Source organism: Canis lupus, chromosome 23 (genome assembly GCF_011100685.1).
Source record: "Canis lupus familiaris isolate Mischka breed German Shepherd chromosome 23, alternate assembly UU_Cfam_GSD_1.0, whole genome shotgun sequence".
In the NCBI taxonomy this organism is placed as follows: Eukaryota; Metazoa; Chordata; class Mammalia; order Carnivora; family Canidae; genus Canis; species Canis lupus.
The window spans coordinates 45,829,683-45,857,561 of record NC_049244.1 but is presented as its reverse complement, the minus strand read 5'-3'; the positions used below and the strand labels follow the sequence as shown (position 1 = coordinate 45,857,561).

General features: G+C 39.9%; 1 protein-coding gene and 1 long non-coding RNA gene across 5 annotated transcripts in view; one reads left to right on the top strand and one right to left on the bottom strand.

The window, feature by feature from the left end:
• Positions 1-21,053, top strand: part of ERICH6 (glutamate rich 6) — a 31,491-nt gene extending 10,438 nt beyond the window's left edge. For both annotated transcript variants that reach the window (XM_038571211.1, XM_038571210.1), the window contains 8 exons: positions 1,472-1,582; positions 2,221-2,378; positions 2,728-2,798; positions 4,005-4,150; positions 10,883-10,968; positions 13,786-13,941; positions 16,665-16,893; positions 20,783-21,053. In XM_038571211.1, the coding sequence (XP_038427139.1) occupies positions 1,472-1,582; positions 2,221-2,378; positions 2,728-2,798; positions 4,005-4,150; positions 10,883-10,968; positions 13,786-13,941; positions 16,665-16,893; positions 20,783-21,046 (1,221 nt within the window). In that variant the 3' untranslated portion in view covers positions 21,047-21,053. The remainder of the gene's footprint in view (positions 1-1,471; positions 1,583-2,220; positions 2,379-2,727; positions 2,799-4,004; positions 4,151-10,882; positions 10,969-13,785; positions 13,942-16,664; positions 16,894-20,782) is intronic.
• On the bottom strand, positions 25-27,879 carry LOC119877440. 3 transcript variants are annotated; one of them, XR_005377204.1, is made up of 4 exons: positions 27,538-27,879; positions 27,245-27,376; positions 20,167-20,292; positions 25-2,597 (listed from the first exon to the last, which is right to left on the bottom strand). It is a non-coding gene; the product is annotated as an uncharacterized LOC119877440 (long non-coding RNA). The 3 variants fall into 3 exon arrangements; XR_005377203.1 differs by lacking the exons at positions 25-2,597; positions 20,167-20,292 and adding an exon at positions 23,692-25,241; XR_005377205.1 differs by lacking the exons at positions 25-2,597; positions 20,167-20,292 and adding an exon at positions 23,692-25,199.

Sequence of the window (27,879 nt, the reverse complement as noted above, 5' to 3'; positions counted from 1 at the left end):
AGAGAGGCAGAGACACAGGCAGAGGGAGAAGCAGGCTCCACGCAGGGAACCCCAGGTGGGACTCAATCCCGGGTCTCCAGGATCAGGCCCTGGGCTGAAGGTGGTGCTAAACCGCTGAGCCACCTGGGCTGCCCTGAAAATCTTTATTCAAACCAGCTCCTTTCTCTTCCTGAACCATGAAAGCTTGTACCCCAGGAAGTTGCTGGAGTTTTCTTCAGCTGACACCCGGAGACGGTCCTGAACATGGGGAAAGCCCAGTTGCCTTTCTTCCAGGGAGTTGTCCCCGCGCTGGCACCCAGATCTTGGGCAGATGTTTGAGGTCTGCGTAGATGGGGCTCTGACGGGTGGCAGCCCCGCCCTATTCGTGGTCTTTAGAAGCACCTCCACCTTGCTACCCCGTAGGGGAAGGGACTGTGGGCTGAGAAGCTAATCACTATGGAAATGGCCTGGCATCAGCACGCTCTCTTTCTGCCTGCTAGGTCACTTGGGAGCCAAACTAGATGTGTCACCACCATCTCTCCCTGACAGGGCTTTACCCGCCCCGCCCCACCCCAAGGGTTCTGCTCTCACCCATGGGCAGTACTTATCTGTGGGTAGTTTCAGTAGCCTCAAGATACGGGCCATCACTCCAGAGTGGTGAATGCCTGGCTGCGCTGGCCACCTCAGCCACCCTTTGGCCCCACGGTGGCCATTTTGCCGGGCCCAGAGACTGGCGAACACAGCTGGCCTGGTGGTGTTCATGACCTGCAAGTGCGTGATGAGGGGTTCCCCTGGAGGCCTGTGCTGAGGCTTGGCTGCTTGCCTGCCCAGGAGCCCCTACAGTCACAGCCGTGACCTCAGATCACCCACGTGACCATAGAGAGAGCCTCAAGCCGTGAGCCCCCCAACTCCAAGTCTCCCATTGCTTCCCCTGGTCTCCCCCACACTCCTGAATTACCCTTGCAGCACAGACAGAAGAACTCAGAGCCCCAGCTGGGGCTAAAGTGTGTTATCCTTCGGCGCCTGCAGCTGGTGACACACTGTAACCCCCTCCCCCACAAGGGACTCTGATGTCAACAATAAAGTCACGCGTGCAATTTTCTTCTTGCACTCAGGAGGCGTCCTAAGGACCCAGGAGCTCCTTTTGGGCTCAGCTGTGCTCTGGCGAAAGGCACCAGACAGAGGCCCTCAAAATACCACCTCGGCCTCCTCAGGCCTCACCAACCCTTGAACAGAAATAATGTCTCATTACTGGAATATACGGCTCTTCCTGGCTTGGTGCCTTCTGATATAGGATCTCAGCCTCCTGAAAGTTCCCCTGGCAGCTATTTCTGGGAACCCCCAGGGATTCTGACAGTTTGGCACATCCCCCAGCACCCCTGCTCCCCTACTGGACTTTTGCCGGCCCTGCCCTGAGCCCTGACTCCTACTGCTCCCAGAGGCTCGGGCCTCTGTATGGGCCTAATTCATTTTTATTTTCCCCTCTCTGAAGGAAGAAGAGGAGGAAATAGCACTGCAGTGTGAATTTTGTGGGGGCGATCTAAGAACATTTCTTTCCAACATGGATGTTTTCTCTGATGATGATAGCTCGGAACCCACAGGTGTAAGTTCTAAAGCAGGTTTATAGAGGAAATTATGTTATTTTTAAACAAAGGAAGTATTTCCTCCAGCACCTTTCCCTGCACTGCAATTCTTAAAAGAGTTACATGTTAGCTGTTGGGGAAATGCAAATCATAACCACAATGGATTACCGTTTCGTACCCACAATGATGGCCATAATCCAAAAGATGGATAATAACAAGTGCTGGCGAGAATGTAGAGAAACTGGCACTCTCCTATACTTCGAAGGGGGAAGATAATATGGCATAGGCCCTTTGAGAAACCGTCTGGCAATTTCCTGAGAAGTTAAATACATAGTTACATATAGCCCAACAATGACAATCCTAGGTATATGCCCAAGAGGATCGACAACATTTATCTACACAAAAACACGTACACAGATGTTTAAAAGTTGGCTGCGGTGATGGTTTCGCACATGTCTGTGAATTCACTAAAACCCAGTGACTTGTACGCTTCGAATGGATGAACTGTAGAGTCTGTGAGCTCCATCTCAAGATCACTGTTACCAGAAAAAAGTCGATAGATGGGTATCCAAATTTCCTTGGCCATTTTTGTTTTTTTTCCCCTCTAGTTATCTTCATCCAGGACTGGTGAGATGAAAATGACCTCTTTGTTTTCCAGGCCTGCTGTTGCAGTTATTCTCAAAATCTGATTGACTACATCTATGAGGAAAAAAAAAAAACCCAAAGCCCTAAAGCTGAATTAATCTGTATTGACCCTCATGCAGCCCATGGCAGTGAAGCTGATAGACTCAAAGCAAAGGAAAAAGCCCTGCGGAGGTAGCCTTTGATATTGAGATGCAGGCCCACTTGAGAGCTTGGGGGGCGGGGGGGAAATTAGAGAGATTCCGAAGGTCCCAGAAAGTCTGTGAACTCACCAATTTAAAGTAGAAATCTACCAACGGCAAACTCTTGGGGCAATTGAGAATTCCCATGTTGGAGAAATTTGTTGACAAAAGAGAGTAGAGACCCATATGTATTGATTACTACATTAACTACCTGATAGAAAAGAATAAAAAATAAATTTAAAAAAAGGGATGGCATTTAGACAGTTAAATTTTGTACTAAAATTCTGTTTTAAGCTTCAAATACCTTTCAGATTTTTTTGTCATATTTTTGAATTTTGTAGAAAACAGGAGCGACAAATTGCCAGACAATTTGCAATAATACCAAATGGACCAGTTAATTTTTCTGAAGAAGGTGAGTCCCTCAACACTGATGTTCTAGATCAGTTGTACCTCAGAAAGCTCAGATGTTTGAACAAGACCAAGACAAAAAAAAAAAATATATATATATATATATAAAAAATTTAAATATTTAAAATTAAAATATTTAAAATATTTAAAATGTTTATTCCAGTCAATGCCTCAGTAAAATGGTTCAGAAAATCTGGTGTTTTAGGGACGTCTGGGTAGCTCAGTGGTTGAGCATCTGCCTTTGGCCCAGGGTGTGATCCTGGGGTCCTGGGATCAAGTCCCACATCGGGCTCCCAGCAGGGAGCCTGCTTCTCCCTCTGCCTATGTCTCTGCCTCTTTCTGTGTGTCTCTCATGAATAAATAAATAAAATCTTAAAAAAAAAAATCCAGCATTTCAGTCATGTGCCTTTTGAAGTTTTTAGTGTTCAGTTTACTGTGTTATTGATCGAAATAAATTAGCAACATCTGTAGAGCACCTTGCAGAAAGCTGCAAAGAGCTGATGAGTTGCTATAGCATGGGTATATTGGAGGAGCACTGACTTTTAGAATCAGAAGTTTGTATCCTTGCTTTTCTCCCTATAGGCTCCCTATAGTTTGGGGTACATTAGTTAATCTTTCTGAGCATCAGGCTGCTCCTCAACCACTGAGAGACATGGAAAAAATACTTAGAAAACATACATGTTTGTTTTGGTTTAAACTAAATCCCTAGTATAAAGTTCCTTGATATTCAACTATTTCCTACTAAATGTAAGGCCACAGCATTCCACATAATGAAAATCACCTTTCTTCTTTTAACAAAAGAACATTTTCATTCTCTTAACAAAAGAAGGCACTCACTTTAATGAAGAACCTCATTTTTCTTCCATTAAAAAAAAAGTGATGATGGGGATCCCTGGGTGGCTCAGCGGTTTGGCGCCTGCCTTTGGCCCAGGGCGAGGTCCTGGAGTCCTGGGATCGAGTCCCGCGTCGGGCTCCCTGCATGGAGCCTGCTTCTCCCTCTGCCTGTGTCTCTGCCTCTCTCTCTCTCTCTCTCGCTCTCTATGTCTATCATGAATAAATAAATAAGATCTTTAAAAAAAATAAAAAATAAAAAAATAAAAAAAGTGATGAATCAATGCATTTGTAATAGGGTTTGAAATTTCATTTTAGAAGAGAGGTTTTGGAACATCTTAAACAAATATGTACTTTCATGTGATTCTTTTCCCATTAGATTCAAAGCACTTAAAAACAATTTCTTATCAACTTTCCGTGGATATCCCAGAAAAAGAGCTAACTACTGACAGTCTACTTGATTTCCTAGTAGAAGATAGAAACATTTCCATTGATTGCTGTGATGCTAGAATAGCATGTGGAAAGGTAATTCTCTTGTAATTTTTTATTTGTGACTCTTTAAAGTCAGTTTTACCTAAAATTGTAAAAGCTGTCATAATGAATATAACAGGCTGGCTACATAACACATTTAACTCTTTGTCAGGAAGAAATGGTACAGACTTGGCTTTTTAACTAGACTTTACTAGTCTCTACTAGACTTTATAACAATGCTTTTACATACATTTTCTAATAGGGGGTTATTCTGGTTAAAGCCTTTTTATTTTAAAATGTGATCATTATACATTAAGGAACATTTGGAACCCTTAAAACACTAGAAAGAGGGGGAGAAAAATCACCAAAAGGCTCAAGCACTTCCCCAAAGTCATTGTTAATATGTCAATATTTTCTAGATCCACACCACCCGATAAGGTAGCAACTACTACATATGGCTATCTAAATTTAAAATGACTACAATTAAATACAATTTAAAATGTAATTCTTGGGACACCTGGGTGGCTCAGTGATTGAGCATATGCCTTTGGCTCAGAGATCCCCAGATCATGGATGGAGTCCTGCATCGGATTTCATATGGGGAGCCTGCTTCTCCCTCTACCTGTGTCTCTGCCTCCCCCCCCCACTCTCTCTGTGTCTCTCATGAATAAATAAATCTTTAAAAAAATAAAAAATAAAATGTAATTCTTCAGTCACACTAGTCACACATTTCGAGTGCTAAGTAGCTATGTGTGATGAATGGCTACCATGTGGTGCAGATACAGAACATTTTCACGGTCACCAAAAGTTCTATCAGACGGCACTGTTCCAGACTTTTCACACGTTTTTTTTTGGTTAACATACTTGTAATTATATTACATATGTAATTTTTATCTTTTTAAAATTTATTATAAAAATATCTCTAATATACAGCTTACATTGACAGCATTTTAATTCTATGTGCTTTTTTACATAGTTTATCTAACCATTCCCCTGTTATTGGACATATAGGTTAACAGGTTTTTTGTTATGCTAAATAACATTGCTTTGAACATATTTATGTATAAATGTATTTTTATATATTTCTTCAGGATAGATTTCTAGAAATTAAATTATGGAGACCAGATTTGTTTCTCTTGGGTGATATAGAATTTAAGGGGTGACAGTGAACTGAGGTACCCCACAGAATCAAATCCAAGTCATATCTGAAGGAAAGTTATCTGTCTGGCCCTCAAATTTCTCCTACAGATTACCCTTCAGGTTCAGTTACTAGCACACAGTGAAAACTAATTAAGAACACAAGGAAGCGTGACACCACAATTCAAACCCCAGAGGAGTAATATCTCATTTTAAAAAGACCTGCAGGGATCCCTGGGTGGCGCAGCGGTTTGGCGCCTGCCTTTGGCCCAGGGCGCGATCCTGGAGACCCGGGATCGAATCCCACATCAGGCTCCCGGTGCATGGAGCCTGCTTCTCCCTCTGCCTGTGTCTCTGCCTCTCTCTCTCTCTCTGTGTGACTATCATAAATAAATTTAAAAAAATAAAAAAATAAAAAATAAATAAAATAAAATAAAAAGACCTGCAAAGACTTTGGAAATTGAAGTAAACTATGCTTATGAAAATAAAATATCATCCTGAAGACATATAGAAGGAACAGAAAACTATAGCGTCATAATCGTTTTAAAAGAAAAAATGGAACTTATAGAAATGAAAAATATAACAGTTGAAGTTAAAAACTTAAAAGAGGACAGTTAGACACAGGTTAGGCCCAACTAAAGAGAGAACTAATGACATGGAAGAAAAAGGTAAAAAAAAAAAAATTATAAAATTCTCCATGGGAACAAAAATAAAAATATAGAATATGATATGAAAATGATGTGTTTAAAACATATTTATTCAAAATACCAAAAGGAGAGGAGAAAGATAATGAGGCAAAGGCAGTATTTGAAGAGGTAATGGATAATTTTATAGAACTGATAAATGTCAATAGCCCACAGATTTAAGAAGCCCAATGAATCCCAATCAAGATGAAATAAAGGGGATCCCTGGGTGGCGCAGCGGTTTGGCGCCTGCCTTTGGCCCAGGGCGCGATCCTGGAGACCCAGGATCGAATCCCACGTCGGGCTCCCGGTGCATGGAGCCTGCTTCTCCCTCTGCCTGCGTCTCTGCCTCTCTCTCTCAGTCTGTGACTATCATAAATAAATAAAAATTTAAAAAAAAAAAAAAAAAAAAAAGATGAAATAAAGAAAAAAGAATCTTAGATTTGTCAGAAAAAAACTTTAGGACACAAAGGGAAAACAAAAATCTTAAAAGCAGCAGAGAACAAAAATTCTGTTTGTATTTAAAGAAGAGTTACATGGACACCCGGGTGACTCAGTGGTTGAGCAGCTCCCTTCCTCTCAAGGCATGATCATGGAGTCCTGGGATCGAGTCCCACATCAGTCTCCCTGCATGGAACCTGCTTCTCTGCCTGTGTCTCTGCCTCTCTCTCTCTTTCTCTCTCTCTCTCTCTCATGAATAAATAAATAAAACCTTTTAAAAAAATAAAATAAAGAAGAGTTATGTCAGATGACCTCCCAATAGCAACAATGGAAGCCAGAAGACAGTGGAATGTCTTTAGTGGGCTTAAAGAAAATAGTAGTCACTCAAGAAGTCTATAACCAGTTAAAATATTTTTTTCAAGAAAATGTGCCCAAAAAGGACATTGTCTAGTAGTATCAAAGATAACTTGTCACTAGTAGCCCTTCACTAAAGGAAATTCTAAAGAATACTTTGTGTTATTGGATGGTCTGAGATTCAAGAAAGATGAAGAGAAAAAGTGGTACATAGACTTTCTTTTTTCACATTGATTTAGAAAAATTCTTTAAACATTTAGGATATAAGCCCTTTGTATGCCATATTGCCACAAATGCTTCTCCCTTCTTGGCTTGTCTTTCACAATTTTAATTGTGATTTATCAAATCCTTCGTGGGTACTGCTTTTTTTTCATTGGTTGGGAAATCCTTCCCTGACCTGAGGTAATAAAGCTATTATCCTATGTTAAAGAAATCTCTGTAGTTCTGCATTTCACATTTGAGTCCTTAATCCACTTGGAATTGATTTTTACATTTAATGTGAGATAGTGGTTCTAATTTCATTTAAAAATATGGAGGGCACTTGGCTGGCTCAGGTGGTTAAATGTCTGCCTTCAGCTCAGGTCATGATCCCAGGGTCCTGGGATTGAGCCCTGCCTTGGGCTCCCTGCTCAGTGGGGAGCCTCTTCTCCCTCTCCCCCTCCCCCCCATTCATGCTTGCTCTATCTCAAATAAATAAAATCTCAATATATATATATATATATATATATATATATATATATATATATACCTGATTGTATTCAGCATCACGTATTGAAAAGATTTTCCTTCCTCCATTACCATGCAATGGCACTGCTGTCCTACATCAGATGTTTATGACTGCATGAGTCTAATTCTGGTCTCTTTATTCTGTACCACGGAATTCTTTATCCTACCCCAACACTACATTGTCTTAATAATACATTTGGTAATAGATCTTAATATCTGGTAGAGCATATTCCTCTCTCTCAGGCTTCTTTAAGAATGTCTTGCCTTTCCTAAGTTCCTGATATTTCCTGTAAATTTTAGAGTCAACTTGTCGGGACCTCCCTTACTTCAACACACATAAATAATACAATCTTGTTAATATTTGAATTGCAGTTGCATTGGATCTACAAATCAATTTGGGAAGAATGTCATTTTTAAAATATTTAATCTTCCAAAACATGAAGATTAGGCTGAATTTATTAAATGGGTTGTTCAAATATTCTATTATTACTTTTTTTCTGGCCTAATAATCCTTGTAATTTTTGAGAGAGGTAGGCTAAAATATCCCATTATGATTATGGAATTTAAAATTTTCCCTTTCAGGGACGCCTGGGTGGCTCAGTGGATGAGCATCTGCCTTTGGCTCAGGGTGTGATCCTGGAGTCCTGGATCGAGTCCCACATCGGGCTCCCTGCATGGAGTCTGCTTCTCCCTCTGTCCATGCCCCTGCCTCTCTCTCTCTGTCTCTCATGAATAAATAAATAAAATCTTTTAAAAACAAATAAATAAAATAAAATTTTCCCTTTCATTTTGTGAAATTTTGCTTTATATATATTGAACCTATCTTAATATGGGAAGAATATTTTATAATGTTATATCTTCCTGGGAGATTAAAACTTTTATCATTATGAAGTAATCTTTATCTCTAGTAATACTCTTTGGTATTTTCTTAGATCATTTTTATTTATAATCCTTTTGTGTCTTTATATTTTAGATGTGTCTCTTGTAAACAATATATGGTTGGTAGGCGGGAGCAGCTGAGTGGCTTAGTCGGTTAATCGGTTAATCATCTGTCTTCAGCTCAAGTCATGATCCCAGGATCCTGGGATCAAGCCCCCGCATTGGTTTCCCTGCTCAGCAGGGAGCCTGCTTCTCCCTCTCCCATTCCTCCTGCTTGTCTGCTTGTGCACTCTTGCTCTGTCAACTAAGTAAATAAAATCATATATATATATATGATATATAGAGAATCATATATATATATATGATTGGAATTTTTCCTTTAAAAAAAGAGCTAATCTGACATTCTTTGTCTATTAACTGGAGTACTTAGTCTATTTATATATAATTACTGACATGCCTTGGTATTTTCTATTTGTTCTCTGTTATGCATTTTTCTTTTCCTTTATCCTTTCTTGTCTTTTGGGGGAGTGGGATACTTAAAATATATCATTCTATTTTTTGTACTACCTCTACAAGTTTGGAAGTTATACTCTCTGCTTCTGTTATTTTTCTGCTTACTCTAGAAATTTCAGCAAGTAATCTTAATTTATCCGAGTCTGAAGTTAAGCTATAATATTTGCCCTTCTCTCAGATATTATACCCAGAGGTGGAATTGCTGAATTCTAAGATATGCTTGTCTTTCACATTACTAGACAAAGCCAAAATGATTTCCAAATTGTTGGACCAAATTGCATAGATCCACTAGAGGCAAACAATAGTGACTGTTGTTCTGCATCCTTTCCAATAGTCAGTACTATCACTTTGCCAGTATGATAGGTGTGTACTGTTCTCTAGTTGTGGTTTTAATTCTCCTTTCCCAGGTTACTAATGATGTTGAGCACCTTTTCGTGTTTATTGACCATTTGAGATTTCTCCTTTGAGAAGTGCTCATGGGTTTTTTGGGCCCGTTTTTCTCAAATGGTCATAATATCCAAGAGGAACTAGGTATCAGCATACATGCATAAGAATGTTCACAATATCACTATTTACAATAGTCAAAAACTGGGAATGACCCAAATCTCCATTAAATAAGTAATGATAAATTCATACCATAAAGTACTATACACAAATGAAAGTCAGAGGACCACAGCTACACACTGGAACATGCATGAAACTTACAAACATAAAGTTGACAGAAAGAAACAAAATATTAAAAATATATGATGTATGTTTACTTATGTAAAATTCAAAAGGAGAAAAATTAAAGGTATATTCAGAAATTATAAAAGTGCGAAGAAATTACTATGAAATCACACTAGTGGCTGTGTCTAGGAAAGAAAGGTATCAACTTTGAGATAGACACACAGAGGGTCTCCTAGAGTATCAGCATTGTTCTAGTTTTTGACCTGGATGGCTACACCAATGAGTATTCACTTTATAATTGCTCATTAACAAAATAGTCTTTTGGGGGAGTGGGATACTCCCCCAACATACATAAAATAGTATGTTTTAGCACTTTTCTGAATATATTTCATATTTCACAATTTTTTAAATGAAAAAAAATGTGTTATCTTCAAAATAAATGGCAACATTTACATGACTATTCAGGTGGTTTCATGGTTTAGCCCTAGAAACTTTTTTTTTTTTCTTTAAGGTTTTATTTATTTGTTCATGAGAGACACAGAGAGGGAGGCAGAGACACAGGCAGGGGGAGAAGCAGGCTGCCTGCAGGGAGCCTGATGTGGGACTCAATCCCAGGACCCCAGGATCATGCCCTGAGTCAAAGGCAGACACTCAACCACTGAACTACTCAGGTGTCCCTGCCCTAGAAATTCTTGAATCTATCTTACTATAATTCAAGATTAGGAATATATAGAATCTTTAGTTCATTAGAAAATATTATTTGGCACAAATTTATTTCCTTATTGAGTATTACATATAAAATAGTTAAACTTGGAGACATAAAAAGGATTAGCTCCCTGTAGATCTTTCTTCATCTTCTCATATGCCTGTAGTGTTTTGCTCAAATAACTTTAAGAACAACCTCGAAGAGACCCAGATGCTACAACTTATATTTGAGTTTAAAGTCAGTCTATTGAACTATAATTTATATACGGTAGAATTCACCTTTTTTAGATGTATAGCTCTATGAAATTCGGCAGTTATGTAACCACTACTATCATCAGCATATAGAACATTTCCATTGTGCTAGGGCTGGTATTTAGTCTTCTGTTTTGTTTCTATACTAATATGTGACTAAGGTAAAAAATTTTTTAAACCCTTTCAAATAGAAACGTAATGTTAGATTCCTGCCTGAAATTTTTATCAAGTAATCTGCAGGGTTAGGAACAATCTTTAGTGATTCCTAAGAATTGTTCCCTGTCACTGTTGCAGGGACAAAAATTTAAATTAATAAATGGTTTATATCACTGTTAGCAAGCAAAGATTTACTGTTATTATCATAATGCGTTGTATCTGGAACAATTAATGGTTAAGTGTCCTTTCATTTTCTCTGGTGTCTATATAGATGATGAAGAATGAGCTCTTAGAGAAGCACTACAAACATGGGAGCAAGTTTCTGACTTCATTTCCGGATGGAACAACGCAAATATTGTATCCTTTCAACAAGTTTTCATTAGCTTTATTTCTTCAGAACAGATGAAGAAAAAAATATATGGAAAACTATAAAAGAAAAAATAGATATTACCCCAAATCCTACCACCCAGAGAAAAGCTGTTAACATCTTTTTTATAGATCTTTTCTTACTTTTTTCTATAAGCATATATATATGATTCTTTATTTTTTCATTATTTTTTTAATAAACATTCTTTTTTAATAATTTTTTATTTTTAAAGATTTTATTTATTTACTCATGAGAGACACAGAGAGAAGGGGTGGGGGGCACAGACACAGGCAGAGGGAGAGGCAAGCTCCATGCAGGGAGCCTGACGTGGGACTCGATCCTGGGTCTCCAGGATCACACCCTGGGCTGAAGGCGGCGTTAAACCGCTGAGCCACCCCGGCTGCCCATATATATGATTCTTTAAAAATCAATTTTTCAACTCGTTATTGCCCTTTTTGTATAATACTATATAATAATGTTATGATGTATATGTAATAATATATGCATATTATATATGCAACAAAGAAATACACCAACATTGGAGCATCTGGGTGGCTCAGTTGGTTAAGCCTCTGCATTCAGCTCAGGTCATGATCTCAGGGTCCTGTAATCAAGCCCCAGCATCTGGCTCCCTGCTCAGCAGGGAGTCTGCTTCTCCCTCTTCTTCTGCTGCTTCCTCTGCTTGTGGTACTAGCTCTCTCTTTCTCTCTCTCTCTGTCAAATAAATAAATAAAATCTTTAAAAGAAGGATAGGATAGGATAGGATAGGATAGGATAGGATAGGAAAGGAAAGGAAAGGAAAGGAAAGGAAAGGAAAGGAAAGGAAAGGAAAGGAAAGGAAAGGAAAGGAAAGGAAAAAGAAGGAAGAAAGAAAGAAAACCATTTTTATAACCATATGTACTATATAATTTACATACTATATAATTCATTTGACCTATCCACAAAGGTGGTTTCACAACGTTTTGCTATTATGTAGCACAGCTAAATGAACAGCTTTGTGCAGATTTCATTGCATACTTAGTTCCTTGAATCCATGGAACATGCATGTCACAGGGTAGAAACTGTGGGTAAGAAATTACAGACATTTTAAACTTTTGATAAATTTTATCCCCCTGAAAATGTGTACCAATTTACACATCCACGAGCAGCACATTATTTTTTAATACAAAAATCCGATACCCACTTTATGGAGCACTAAGTTATTTATCACTTGAACTTCCGCCTGATGGCCAGGCCATTTGCTATTTTGACATAAAGGACATTTACTACCTCAAGGAAAGTAAAAAACAAACAGAACTATGAAATGAGGAGAGCTTTTTGGTGAATGAAGGCCCCACGTTTATAGGAGAAAGTCATGTTTAGTTACAGTTTCCTAAAAGTTTAGTCAAACCAATAATCAGCCAGGAAAATGACTTTCATGGCCTAGGAAGTATAATGAAGATTTCATTCCCTAGGCCCTGTGAGAAAAAATGTAGGTTTTGTTTTAATTATATCAATAAATTTTATATAACTCCTCCCATTTTTTATTACTAGTTATCATTTATGCCCTGGCTTTAATTCTTAATTCTCTTGAAGGCCATGGCTGCTTTTCAAAATGATTCAGTCAGTCTTGTGTTTACTTCACCTCTAGGCTTCCAATCAGCTTAGACAAGACTGCAGTAAATTATCCTCAGTAGACTTTATTCTTTTTGATGCTATTGTAAATGGAATTATTTTTTTAATATATTTTTTTAAATTTTTATTTATTTATGATAGTCACAGAGAGAGAGAGAGAGAGAGAGAGAGAGGCAGAGACACAACACAGGCAGAGGGAGAAGCAGGCTCCATGCACCGGGAGCCCGACGTGGGATTTTATCCAGGGTCTCCAGGATCGCGCCCTGGGCCAAAGGCAGGCGCTAAACCGCTGCGCCACCCAGGGATCCCATGGAATTATTTTCTTAACTACATTTTCAGAATGTTCACTGCCAGTATACAGAAATATAATTTATTTTTATATATTGGTCTTTTTAAATATATTTACATATATGTTTATATATAGTTTCTATATTTCTTATATATTTTTAAACATTTTTATATATTGGTAGCCTACATCCCTCCTGAACTTGTTAGTTCTAATATGTTGTTTTGTGGATTCCTTAGGATTTTCTTTATATAAGAGCATGTCACCTGCAAATAGAGATAGTTTCACATCTTTCCTTTCCAATCTGAATGCTTTTCATTTCCTTTTCTTTCAGAAAATTTCCCTGGTTAGATCTTTAAATGCAATGAATAGAAGCGGGGAAAGTGGACATTTTTGTTTGGTTCCTGATCTTAGAGGGAAATCACTCAGTCTTTCATCAATAAATATGATGTCAGCTGTGGGTTTTTGTTAGACACTATCAGGTTGAAGAGTTTCCCTTTTATTCCTAGTTCATTGAGTTATCATGAAAAGGTACTGGATTTTGCCAAATGCTTTTTCTGTGTATATTGAGATGATCTTTTTTTTTTCTCTCTTTATTCTATCAGTGTAATATGCTTCACTGATTGATTTTTAGGTGTTAAGCCAACCCTGCATTCCTGGGTAAACTCCACTTTGGGTCATAGTATATAATCCTTTTAAATGTTGCTAGATTCCATTTGCTAGTATTTTGTTGAGGATTTTTGTGTCTTATAAACATATTTTGATCTCATGAAAAGCATGAAATCCTTTTTGTAGTAATAGTAGCTCCCATACCTGAATGGTTTCAAAGGCTCTCTCATAAACTGAATTTATTCCCAGCATAGTCAAGGACCATTAGAACAGCTCAAATGACCTTATCTGATCTCAGCTACCCATCTGGAAACCTAGCCATCATCCGAGTGCCCAACAAAATCAGTGGTTTCACTTGTATAGTCCAAGAAGACATGCCCACTGACCCTGCAATCTTGGCATTGCTAGATTCTTCTGGCAGAAGTTCCTGCTATCATCCCAATGGAAATGTCTGGTAGGTTTCTAAGTTTCTTTTACTGCCATTTGGGACGGGGGTGGTGGTGGTGGTGGTGGTGGTGGTGTGTGTGTGTGAAATTTTATTTTTCTTTTGTTTTTTCCAACTTTATTGAGATATAATTGACATATATCATTGTGCAAGTTAAAGGCATAAAATGTGTTGATTTGATACACTTGCATATTGTAAAATGATTATCACATTGCATTAGCTAACACCTCCCCACCATGTCACATAATTACCACTTCCTTTTTGTGTTGAGAACATTAAGATATACTCTCAGCAACTTTCAAATATATATATATAGTATTAGCAAGAATCTTTATGCATCACATTAAATCCCTAGAATTTATTCATCTTATAACTGCAAGTGTTCTTCTTCCTTTCAAATGATCAAATGGCTTTAAGAATTATTTAAGTTGGGCAGCCCGGGTGCCTCAGCAGTTTAGCACCGCCTTCAGCCCAGGGCCTGATCCTGGAGACCCGGGATCTAGTCCCACGTCAGGCTCCCTGCATGGAACCTGCTTCTCTCTCTCTCTCTCTCTCTCTCTCTCTAGTCCCACGTCAGGCTCCCTGCATGGAACCTGCTTCTCTCTCTCTCTCTCTCTCTCTCTCTGTCTCTCATGAATAAATAAACAAAATCTTTTAAAAAAAAAAGAATTATTGAAGTTAGTGCTCTTTAGATAGTAATATTCAACTCAGTGAAAGTTTTATTTATGTCACTCCATACCTTCTCCATGGAAAAATCCCAGGCAACTATGTAAAACAAAGCTCATCATATTCTTCCCATAAATAATAAGAAAATATGAACATATAATTTCAATATTAGAAAAAAGAGGCTTTAAATAAATTACATGGTCACCCCAGGGCTTTGGGATAGAAACCCAAATGGTCTCTCTAGAGCCTGCCTGATAATGTTATACTGCCTCAGCTATGGAAATAATCTATAATGGATAGCTGCTACACCGTGTTGTTATAGTTGTGTGTGTGTTATTATCATTTGAGCTATATCCGTAACTATTCCTCTATTCCTATAGCCATAACCAACAATAACATACAAACAGAATCTCTAGAGATCCTGATCTCATTTTGATCTGTGAGCTTATCTACTCTGACTTCATATTATTTGATTTAACCCGAGAAAGTGAAATTTGGGCTCTAACTTCAAATGCAGTTCCAACTTCTCAAGCTCTTCAGAAAGAGATACTCTCCCTTTAAATTCTCTACAGGAATAACAATCTCATCTTGAGAAACTCTGTCCATGATTGACAAAGTCTGGACATTCTGCCCATACTTGAGAGAGTTAGGACGTTTGTGTTTTTTTGGTCTAAAGCAGTAGTAGTCAGTCCGTTACCCCCATGTGAACCAGAGAATTTCAACTTATCCTCCAGAATTCAATAGCAGTTCTGTATCACATTCGTTGGAGCAGTGTATTAATTGTCCCCAGATATTCATTGGTTTCTAGGACTTCACCCTTGTCTGGGAAGTCCTTTGTCCCACTAGCTGAATTCCTGGCCCTCTGATGTGACTTCTGCATACTCTTATTGCCCTTTCTAGCTGCCTCTTGGGTAGCAAGCCCATCTCCCCTGCTGGACCAACGTTCTTTGCAGGCACTCTCCGAATCTTTGCCACTACAAGCATGTATCTGTGCATGGTATAGACTCAAAGATTATGCTTATTAAATAAGGAGTGACCTAGATCATTTTAGCCAGATATTATTTTCATCCACATTTCAAGATGAAAGAAACCCTCCTCCTCTCACGTATGACAAAATAATCACCTAAATTTCCCATGTGTACTTTTGTTATTAGATCACTGCCAGTAATCAACGGTGGGGAAATAAGATATTAGTTCTCTCCCTCTGGGGCACCTCGTGGCCAATTTGTCTAGTTTTAAAAAAAATAATTTGTTATCAAATGCAGTCAACTTTCTAAATACCCACATTTGCACCTCTTCCCACTCCTCAAGAAAGGGAGGGCAATCCAAGTTGGAAGAAGGTGAGAGAGCACAAGGAGGAGATAACTAGAATGGTCATCACTTGTGTCACTGAAGCTCAGATTGTGCTGGGCTTCGTATGTATGTGATATAGTAAAATGTGGCATCACCTAAGCGAAGAGACAGGGAAGGCTCAATTTGTCTAAGCTCCACCTTGCCCTCCATCACAAGGCACTGAGCCATTTCAGAGATGTTCCCTGAGCCTCTCTTGCCCATACCCCACCCTGACTAGAGCCCTTCTAGGACTCCTGGCTCCCAGTTGTGCTGGGTGCTGTTGGAACATGGTTGTTCTGTACTGAGGCTGATTAGAGCTTCTCCAGGACTTACACCCACTGGTCTTCATTTCCTCCTGGGGAAAAATCTAAGCACTGGTCCCCCCTCTTCGGGCACAGTCTGCTCTCCTCTCCTGCTCTCCAAAAACTTCCCTGCTCCCCCTTCATTCTTCCCAGCACACAGTTTTCCAGGCTCCTTTACCATCCTGGGTTCCATCTTTTGGACCCAGTTTGGTTCAGCGGTGGGTTCTTGAATTGGATCCACTATGTTAAACTAGTATAAAATTCACAGTATTGCCACTCCCAAGGTCACCTGTGAAATAGTTTGCGCTATTCACACGCAACTGGCTAGCATGAACCGTTGCTTCCCTTGGCTAGCAAGTGACAGGGCTAATTTCAAGGTTGAATTATAATGTTACTTTTATGATGGTAATTTTTAATTTCCTTTCTGCCCAGGGTATACATCAATATCTTGGGAGGTCAGTATTCAGATCAAGCTGGCAACAGATTAAGGGCTTGGAATTGGTCCAGTTCTGTTGCTTCCTCACCCTTTGTTTCATTTAAACCTGTCTTTCTGGCCTTGAACCATTACATTGGAGTTCGCATCTTAGAACAAGACAAGATTTCAGTCACTTTTCTAGCAATGGGCCAACAGGCAAGAATCAGTGTTGGGACCAAAGTGAAGGTAGGTGCATTTTTGAAAATAGTTAAAGTCATTTGGAATAATAAGAGTAAATGACTCTGGTCAGTGTTGTTACTGACAGATTAGCCTTGTGTGTAATGTACCATCCACGAAAAGTTTCAGAATTCAAACAAACAAAAAAACACACACAGTGAAGATGTCATGTGGAATTGAGGCAAACTGTCGTTGTTTATTCTTCAGAAATTCCTTTTAGTTCAGATTTGGATCTAACTAAAATTTACTATTTACTTGGTGACCAAGTAGGCTACTTTGGGGGTTTGATTTTAGGATTTTGTATTGTGTTTTTCCTCTGCCCTATAGCAGAAAGGCCTGGACTGAGTCAGGAGACCTGGGTTCTAACTATGTTCAAGACCAAGCATAAGTCCCACCTCCTCACAGATGCTTCCCAAACCTCCTAGCCCTTTGCCCAATCAGGGTCCATCATGGTCTTCCCTGGGGTGTCCATGAACTCACCTCTGTCCCCACGCCTGCTGCTGGACCATGCTGCCCTACTTGCCTTTATGCCTGCCTTTCCTCCTGGACAGTGAGCTCCAGAAGGACAAAATCTCTGCCTTTCTGATTCCTCTGGCCCACCCAGGGTATGTCCTAGAGTACACTCTCAGTGACTGGCAATGGTTAAGAACATGGCCTTCAGGTTACAGGGACGTAGTTTCTTTGCCACTTAGCTAAGTGGGTGAACTTGAACTTCAGTTCCCTCATCTATAAGATGGGGATAATGATTCCTAGCAAACAGGTTGTTGTGAAGATTCACTGAGAATGCAAAGTGCTTAGCATGGTGCTTGCTACTAAGTACTCAGTAAATGATAGCTCCACATATAGTTTGCCAGTTACATCTCAACAATGTTGAAACATATATATTGATATAGAAATAGATATAAATAAAGGCCCATGTAGCATATCTAGTGTGTGGCTCCAAACAAGTCCCTTAAACACTGAGGCCAATTGTTTTCATCAATCATTGAAGGAAGAGATTGCTCCAGATTTCAAAGGTGTTGTCCATCTCAAAAAACTCTACACTTTTAAGGTAATTGGAAATATGACCTCAATATTTAGCACAAGCAGGAATAATATCTCATAAAGACCAAATAAGGGACACCTGGGTGGCTCAGTGATTTGGCGCCTGCCTTGGGCCCAGGGCATGGTCCTGGAGTCCCAGGATCGAGTCCTGCATCAGGCTCCCTGCAGGGAGCCTGCTTCTCTCTCTGCCTGTGTCTCTGCCTCTCTCTCTCTCTCTGTGTGTCTCTCATGAATAAATAAATAAAATCTTAAAATAAATAAGTAAATAAAAGGGACACTTCAGAGTCAGCCAACAGAGAGTGAGGGTCTGCAATGTGCTCAGTGCTATTCCAGCCAATCTCATTCTCGGTCAGCCTGGCTACTGTAGTCAGCTGCTCAGGCTCTAGACAAGCTTCTTTATTTGTTAGAAATTTATAAGCTAGGCTTCTTTTGGTACATTACATTCATGGTAAATACATTCTTAGCAAAAATGTAAAAAATGTTCTCCCTCTCCCCATCTCCCTCCTTAGAAACAAATTTTAATCAGAAAGAGAGCCATTTTGATGCAAAAAAAAAAAAAAAAAAAGGAATTTGATGTTAAAAGTTTTTCTAGGGCAGCCTGCTTGGCTCAGCAGTTTAGCAGCACCTTCAGTCCAGGGTGTGATCCTAGAGTCCCGGGATCGAGTTCCACGTCAGGCTCCCTGCACGGACCCTACTTCTCCCTCTGCCTGTGTCTCTGCCTCTCTCTCTATGTCTTTCATGAATAAATAAATAAAATCTTTAAAAAAAAGTTTTTTTTATTTCTCACTGTCCTCATGATCACCCTTTCTTTAGGTTTTTAAAAAATTACAAAAGTGACATACATGTTCAATACCTTCTCATATTTGAAGATTCAAATAATAGAGAGAGTAAAAAATAGAGATTCCTCTTTCATCCTTTCATCTATTCTAACCTCTTTCTCAAAGGCAATCACAACCCAAAATTTGGTGTGTATTTCTCTTTTCAGTGTATTTATAAATTATTGACACACATCTTTTTTAAAATAAGCATTGGATGGTATTGCTTGTATTGTTGGGAGGATTCTATTTGTTTTTGTTTTCCACTTAAGGATTATTAAAGGTTTTTCCTCATCCACATTTCCAAGAATATTCGCCTATTAGATTTTTAATTGCTCCATAACATTTCATATGCACTATAGTTAATTTATGCTACACAGAGTGGCCTCCGAGTGGCACTGGCCAGTTATCCACTTCCCCCTCCTGGAAGCATTTCTTGCCTTGCTTCCAGGACACTGTTCTCCCTTGATTTTCCTTCCACCTCAGCGACTGTTTCTTCTCATTTTTCTTTGCTGACTCTTTCTACCTCCCCATTTTCTTTTTATTTTTTAATTTTTATTTATTTATGATAGTCACAGAGAGAGAGAGAGAGAGAGAGGCAGAGACACAGGCAGAGGGAGAAGCAGGCTCCATGCACCGGGAGCCCGACGTGGGATTTGATCCCGGGTCTCCAGGATCGCGCCCTGGGCCAAAGGCAGGCGCCAAACCACTGCGCCACTCAGGGATCCCACCTCCCCATTTTCTAAATATTGAGGGGCTCCAGGCCTCCTGCGGGGGCTCATACTCATCTCCCTCGGTGAATCACTCCCTAGGGGGGTCTCATGGAGTCTCCTGTCTTTAAATACCTCCTACAATGTTGATAACCCTTTCATTTTATCTCCCATGAATTTTCACCTGTACATCTCAGATTCCAATCCTGCACATCCGTTTGGGAGATAAAAGTTTAGCAAAATTACCTCTGAGAGCCTGCTCCACCCTCAGTCTTCACTTCAGACAAAGACAACTGCATTCTTTCAGTAGCTCGGGCCACTTTGGAGCAGTCCTCCCCCTCTCGGTGTCACAGCCTCACATCTATTCCCTGCCAGTCCTCCAAGCCTCACCTCATATATGCCTGATCTCAACCCTTCTCACATCCTCTGATACCACCCCTCCTGTCTGCCTTTTGGGCCTGGCCCATCTCTTGTTTATATCATTACAGTTGCTTCTAATGAGACTCCCTGCTTCTGGTCTTTTGAGCCTGCTGATCAAAATCTTTCCTATTTCCTAGAACCATTATTGATTCATTCCCTTAAAATATTTTCTGTCATTTTATGGAATTTGGGATTGAAGGGAAGGTAAAAATGCCAGTCCATTCTTTGTGATTCATCCATCTGATACCCGCCCCCCCCCCCCCCCATGCCCGCTCTGCTACACACACACCTACCTTCTGATGCAGGGAGAGTTGAAACTGCTGTGTGTTCTTATGTCTCTTGCAGGTAAGTGGTTACTCTCTTTGCATTTAGCTCAGCCCACTGAGGCCAAACACACCCCTCCTAGGCTGGTCCTTCATCTGCATATGGGAAACACAGGCAAGAGTGTCCTGAGAGATCCATTCCCCTTCTTGCAGTTGCAAGGAAACATCAGCCTAAATCACCAAAGGCTGTGAGGAAGGGGAAGAGCAGAGGCCGAGGGAGGGTCATGGAGAGGTCAGTGCGGAAGGCGTCCTGGAGGTAGGGGCACATTTTAGAAGGGAAGGAGTTTTAGCCATCCCGGTCTCTCCTGAACACTCAACTCTGGTGCTACCTTCTGTGAGGAAGGCTGTCCACTCGGTGCCTTCATAGCCTCTAGGCCAGCCCTGACCAAGCTCTCCCCACTGGGCAGCTCCCAGGGGAGGGACTGTGTTTGCTGCATCTTGGTGCCCCCTAGTATATGCTGGTAAATGACTTGAATATATTGTAAGCATTTGAAAGTATCCAAATTCTATGTGACCGGCCTGCTCCCACCTCCCACCTTCCACAGGTGGTCTCTGAGCTTCCCTTCTCTTTCTCTTTGCTGAAAAGCTACCTAACCCTGAGGAGATTCCAGTTCTCCGATACCTGAATGAGGATGACCTGCTGCTACTGGCCAATTTAATCAAGATTCGACGCCTGTTTCATAAACTTGAAGGATGTGCAAGTTTCCCCTCCAGCCAGGTTTGGGAAAAATTAAAGCAACCTTCCTACCTTTCCTCACTTTCTCTAAAACTAATTGCCCTTTGTCACAATTCTGGTGTAAGGAAAGACACCATGAAAACAATATCAGCTATAATAAATGAAAACGCTTAACAAACGATGGGGCCTTCATGTGTTTTGTTATTTTGGGAGGGGGTGTGAGGGATTTAGAGAAAAGTGTAATGACCAAGGAAATACCAAGAAATATGCTTTCTTAATACACTCGCAGTCAGAAAACTAAACAACTCACTTCTGGGACTCTTTGCATTTAGCTCACCCCACTGAGGCCAATGAGCAAGTCAGCACAAGTGTCCATTATCAGAGTTCTAGCAGGAAAACAGCAGAGGGGATTAGATAATCAGATAAATCTTTCACCTTTTAAAACCATCTTTACTTTAAAAATTATGATTACATGTAATATAGAAATTGATGTTGCCTCTTTAAAAATGTATTAAAAGTAAAAATGTTTCCAAGTGAAAAAATATATCTATATCTATTAATCTATTAGGGTCATATTTCAAGGCAGTTTTATTTACTTAACAGTTTGGCTTGTTAAAAGTGACAATAAGGGTATGTCTTATTATTTTGAAAATCTATATAGATGAAAAGCGGATTCGGGTGTGCCATAGATTTTATATATTAATGTCTGCTTTTCCATATGTCTGTTTTAGGTAATCTCAGTTCTGAATAATCCACTCTGTTAATTCATGCATTGTTGTTTTTTCCCCCCACAATAACAAGTTCTTCAAAAAAAAATTAAGTGCATACATATATGCACTTTAATATAACTGGTAAGTAAAGAGAGTATAACTCTTTGCTCTAGATAGTGTTGGCAGCAAAGCCCTGCTGGTATCAAGATGTCAAAAACACATCCAGTGTATTAGCCTATGCAAACATTTTAAGGTGTATGAGCCAAATATTTTAAACTACATTTCATTGGTGGCCTTTGCTGCTAACAAAAGTAATACTAACTCATTGCGGAAAATGTAGGAGATTACAGAAAAGTATAAAATATAAAGATTTTAAAAGTACTCATAACCCCCACCACCAGGGAGCTAGCCATCTTTAATTGTGCTCTGTTTCTTTCTAGTCTCTTATCTGTATTTGTGTATGGATATGTTTTTGAAAAAGAATTTTTTTCCAAGCAGGGAAATAAGTCATTGCCAACACGAATTTTGAAAACTAGGAAGAAAACTAAATTTCTACTTCCTAAAGAGACTCATAGAAAATTAAGCTCTATTAAGTAGAAAGTTACCAAATAAGCCAAATAAATGCCCATTATTTCTCAGTAAAGAAATAAATACCTTCTGGAACTGTTAGTGTTCCATTTTTGCTGGTAAATTTACTACCAGTTTATAAAAAAAGAATGAATAAGTAAAGCAAAATCGTTTAGAGTCTAAGGTTTAACGGAGGTACTAAATAAAATTGATAACATTTGGGATGCCAATCACATATTCGGAGGCAAATGCTATACTTTAATAATAATTTTTTTAAAAACACAGAAATGCACTGTGCTTTTCCCCAGCTATGTTAGATAATACACAAAGGATGACTTAAAAATGTTTTTTACCTCAGGGGTGCCTGGGTGGCTCAGTTGGTTAAGGGTCTGCCTTCAGCTCAGGTCATGATCTCTGGGTCCTGGGATGGAACCCCACATCAAGCTCCCTGCTCAGTGGGGAGTTTGCTTCTCCCTCTCCCTCTGCTGCTCAAGCTCTCTCTCTCTTTCTCTCTCTCTCTCTCAAATAATAAAATCTTAAGGAAAAAAACATTTTTTTTACTTCAAACTAAGTAATTTATTATGATCATTCTATTGTTTCATTTTCCTATGAGACAACAAATATTACATATGTATATATTTTGGGCTCTACCTTATTCCAGAAACAATGCAAGGAATCTTTTAGGAATATACTCAATAGAGAAGAATAAAATAATTTTAAAGCATGTAAATATGATTGAGGCAATATGAAATGAGTTATATTGTTTCAAAAACACCCCCCCCCCCCCCGCTTTCTTGCTAAACTTGGAACAAGAACATCTATAATGAAAAGATAACTCTCCTCAAGTTACACATTTCCTTGGAGGGAATGTCTTTCAGGTATTACACTTGATCTTAGCTAAAAGGCTGAGAAGCGATGGGGAGTGTCTTATCAGTTTTTCCCCTACGACACAGAGTGAGATCCAGGAATTAGGAATACCCTGATTGGAGCCAAACTGGTGAATCAAAAGCAGGTGATAAAAAGACTATGTGTGTGTCCACAGCCAGCAAGAGAACCACTGAAGTTTCTCTGTTATGCCTCGTGGTGGCCCAGCGGTAGACAATGCACCGAGGAGCCCAGGTGTGAAACAACGCTGCTATTCGCACCCACTGTCTACTACTGCTCTACAGGGCTAGCACTGGGAAATGAAAATGATAGTGTAACATCCACCCAGATTCTTTCAGAGATGATACTCTCCATTGAGTCATTTTCTGAATATCCCAGACACTCCCTCTGTGTGAAATTATTAAGCAAAGTGACAACACAATGGGACAATAATCAGCCTCTTGTTCCCTTGTTCATGTGAAAACATATAAACACCTGACATATGTTGAATGAATGAACAAACTGAAATCTCTACCAGGGACAGACACGGGCATGAAGTGGAATTCCGGGTGCGTTACCTCCAGCCATGCTTCATGTTGTGGTTGGAGGTCAGATTAACAGTGCCCCATGCAAAGTCTAGTTCTTACCTCAACTGTTTGTGGAGAACCTGTTTTTTTTTTTTTTTTTTTTGAGAACCTGGTTTTCTCTGGAGCTGAGTTGCTACCGCTTACAAATTTCTGTCAGACACAGCTGATACTCTCTGCATAAATCAAATGTATTAATAAGCCAGATTTTTATTCCAGGTCTAGAATTCACCCCATCTGCTTAATACACATTTATTAAATGACTACTTTGTGCCAAGCACTGGTGATACAAAGCTTACAATCATAGTTCCCTCTCCTCAGGGAGAAAGAGACCATGACAAAACAATAGGTGAGTGCAGTGATTAGAAGTAGGACAGGAAGTACCCAAAAGAGACCACCTGTCCCAGCCCAGGAGCTAGGTGTCATGAGGGGTGGAGGGCACAAAGGTGAGCAAATCAACTGATCCATCTCAGAATAATCATGGTATTGTCTCCCAGAAGCAACAAGTAATCCTTTAGTAAAATCAGCTGGATGCAGGAATCACAGGTGACTCAATGGTGCCCACAAAGTCACCGCTGCCCGCTGCCCAGACAATGAGTAAATGAATATACACTCAGCACCTTGAGGAGTCTTCCACACCACCAGTTAGTAAGAAAGGGGCAGAGATGAGTCAGGGAAACCTCGTCCTTTACCAAACATTTATGGAAGCCACAATAACCTCCAGAAAGATGGAGAGAGAAGAGTGGGAGTCATCTGTTCTGGGCATTGTGGGTAGAGGGGAATGGCCTGACTTCAGTCCAAAGAGAATGGTTCAACTGTGGGTAGAGTCAATGGGTGAGATCTTGGGACATTTCAGAGGGAAATAGGTAGCACTGGACAGGGTGTCTGTATAGGATTCTATCAAGCTCTTTTACATTCATCCTCATCTCTACATTACTGGTCAGCAGAATGCTGGGACAGTAAATGTGGGAGAAGCGATAGGAAGGGGTAACAAGTTACCAAGTGGAGAAGGCATCGAGGTGTACATTCGCTCACTCAATAAAAAATTGGCACATGTCAGGCGTTGTATGTGACCCTCATAGGATTTACATTCCAGTGAGCGAAACAAAGTAAATCATTTCAAATTGCAATTAACACAATGAAAAAAAAAAAAAACAAACACCCAGTAATGTAAATGAGAGCTATGGGGTAAGCAGGAAGATAAATAGCAAGACTAGTTGATATTTTGTAGTCAGAGAAGGTCTCTCCAATGGGGCTGCTATACAATGGTCAAGAAGAAACCAGTAATGCAATGAGCTGGGAGGAGAGTGTTCTAGGCAGAGACAACATCCAGTTCTGGGGTGGGAATGAGTTTGCATGTTCTAGTAATAGAAGGAAGGCCACCCTAAGTGAGGTGAGGCTGGAGAAGCTGGCCAGGTAAGAGGAAGCCAGGTAAGGCAGTGCTGTGTGTGTCATGGTAAGGAATTTGGATTTTATTCCACAGACATTTGTCCTTTTCCTTAAAGGGCTTCAATTTCCAGTCTGCGGAGTTGATCCAACCACTCGCACCTCTTCTGTGCGAGTCACCGCGCACTTCTTCTCTGTTCCATCCAGTAATGACCGCTGAGAGAGCAAGGATGAAAAGCTATGGGAATGCTCAAATACCTTTGGAGAAAATGTAAATTGTCAGCATCACTTTGGACAGCGATCTACACTCTCTAGGAAAGATGAGGATGTGTACACCCAATACATGGAAGTTTCAACCCTACACAGATACATCCCAGAGAAAAACACATTTACAAAAGAGACAAAAACAAGCTTGGGCACTGCAGCATTGTTTGTAATAGCAAAACAAATTTTCCATCGACAGAAGAACAGGTAAATCGTGGGATATTATGGACTGTTTGTGTTCCTCCAAAACGCACAGGTTGAAATCTAATCCCCAAAGTGGTGGTATCTGGAGGTGGGGTCTTTAGGAGATTATTAGGTCATAAAGACAGAGCCCTTTAGAATGGGAATAGTACCCTGATAAGAAGAACCCAGAGTCAACTCATGCTCTTTTCTCCATGTAAGGATAAAAGGAGAAATCAATCTGTAGCCAAGAGGAAGGTTTTCACCAGAACCCAAACATACCCTACACCCTGATCACAGACTTTGGGCTTCCAGAACTTTGAGAAATACATTCATGTTGTTTATAAGCTCCCAAGTCTGTGGTGTTTTGTTTCAGCAATCCAAACTAAGACGTGGAATTCCACACAGTGGAATTTCATACAACAGTGAAAATGAATGAACTAGAACTATCTGAATCAATATAAACAACCCTCCAAAACAGTCTCACTTTGAAGGAAAAAAAAAAGAGGGAAGAGGAATACCTTTAATATTATTCTATTTATATGAAGTCTTAAAACATGCAAAACCATCCCACCTATTATTTAGCTAGACACATCTATGTAGAAAAAGCATAAATAAAGGTGTGGGTGGCTCAGGTCAGGGCGTGGTCCCAGGGTTCTGGGATCAAGTCCCACAGTGGACTCCCTGCGGGGAGCCTGCTTCTCCCTCTGCCTGTGTCTCTCCCTCTCCCTCTGTGTCTCTCATGAATAAATAAATAAAATCAAAAAAGAGGAAAGAAAAAGAAAGAAGAAAGAAAGGAAGGAAGGAAGAAGAAGAAAGAAGAAGAAGAAGAAGAAGAAGAAGAAGAAGAAGAAGAAGAAGAAGAAGAAGAAGAAAGGAAGGAAAAGAAGAAAGAAGAAAGAGAGAAAGAAAGAAAGAAAAGAAAGAAAGAAAGAAAGACAGGCATAGGAATGATACATGTCAGGTTTCAGGCTGGTGCTCACCACTGGAGGCATATGTGATGGGGAGAGCTATGCAGGACCGTTGATTATCTCTCTAGCAAAGTGTTAAGTTCATGGGCTTTCATTAATTACTCTTTATATATAGTTAATATCCAAAATTAGTCTTTTTTCTTTTTTAAAAGGCTAGCCAGAAATAAGTGAACAAACATAGAAGACATTTGAAGCAATTTTTTAGGAGAAGCAACAGTTCTTTGAATCAGCAAAAGTTTTAACTGGATTCTTGAAATTAGAGCAGGGAATCAGACCATGTAAGCCAGAACTTAGAAATTTCTTCTCTCCTCATTCAAGGAATAAGTGAAATTCCTTTAATACAAATGATATTCTTGTTTTTTAACTCTACATAATTCACCAGAGATAGAGACCAGATTCAGAGCTTAACATGAACAATTTAGACATTTTCTATTCGGGGTCATTCAATTCATCGATTATCTGGAATGTACACAGGGAATATCTTTCTATCTAAAAAGATGTGCACATTTTCCCGTGTCCACACTGACTCCTTTCCCCATTGCCAAAATAGGCAGGGATACTACACACTTCCATACTTCCAAACTTTGAAATCTATTCACCGTAGCATTCAAAAGAGATGGGGCAGAGGGAATCTCATTCCTAATTCCATAAAATCAAGTGATGTTTCATGAACTCCTCTGTGGTCAATAGGTAATTTGATGGTTTTTGAATAATTCTACAAAATAAGAGCTAGAAAACCGGATAAACGAATCCTGTCATACTCATAAATTGATTCCAGTTTAAATCTCACACAAGCCTGCAAATTCCCAACAACCAGACAGACTGGAAGATGGTTAAGTGACTTACTTAGGTCTCACAGCTAACCAGGTCCTGGAAATAGAAGGTGAGCCCTGGTCTTCAGCCCTGATCCAATGTTCTTCCTTCTGGTTCCTCGCCTGGAAGCTCTTTGCCCAGAGCCAGAGCCCCGAGAACCACGTGCTAAAGTGGAAATCATCAGTTAGACAATCCAGGGGCGAGTCCCACCTCCCCACCAACTAGCTCTGTGCCGTTGGTCTAGTTACTTAACCTCCGAGAGCCTCAGTTTTCTCAGCTGAAACTGAAAAAGATAAAATTGACTTCACACAGAGGTAGTGACTTACAGGTAGGGTGTCCCGCCTGCAGCAAGCTGTGCTCAGTGAAGGCAGAGACAGAGACGCAGCAAAGCCTGTGCGTGGATCCCAGCAGCCCATTCACACAGTCCTTCCCATGCCAGGAAATGACCTCACCTCTCTCCCGAGGACCAAAAGAATTAGAAATAGATCACAGACTTAGGTTAGGTAATTTAAAAGTACTAATAGGAATGAAAGCTAATTTCAGAAGAGAATGATTATTACTATTTTAAAAAGTTATATTAAGGGCAGCCCTGGTGGCCCAACGGTTTGGTGCCGTCTTTGGCCCGGGGCCCGATCCTGGAGTCCCGGGATCGAGTCCCACATCGGGCT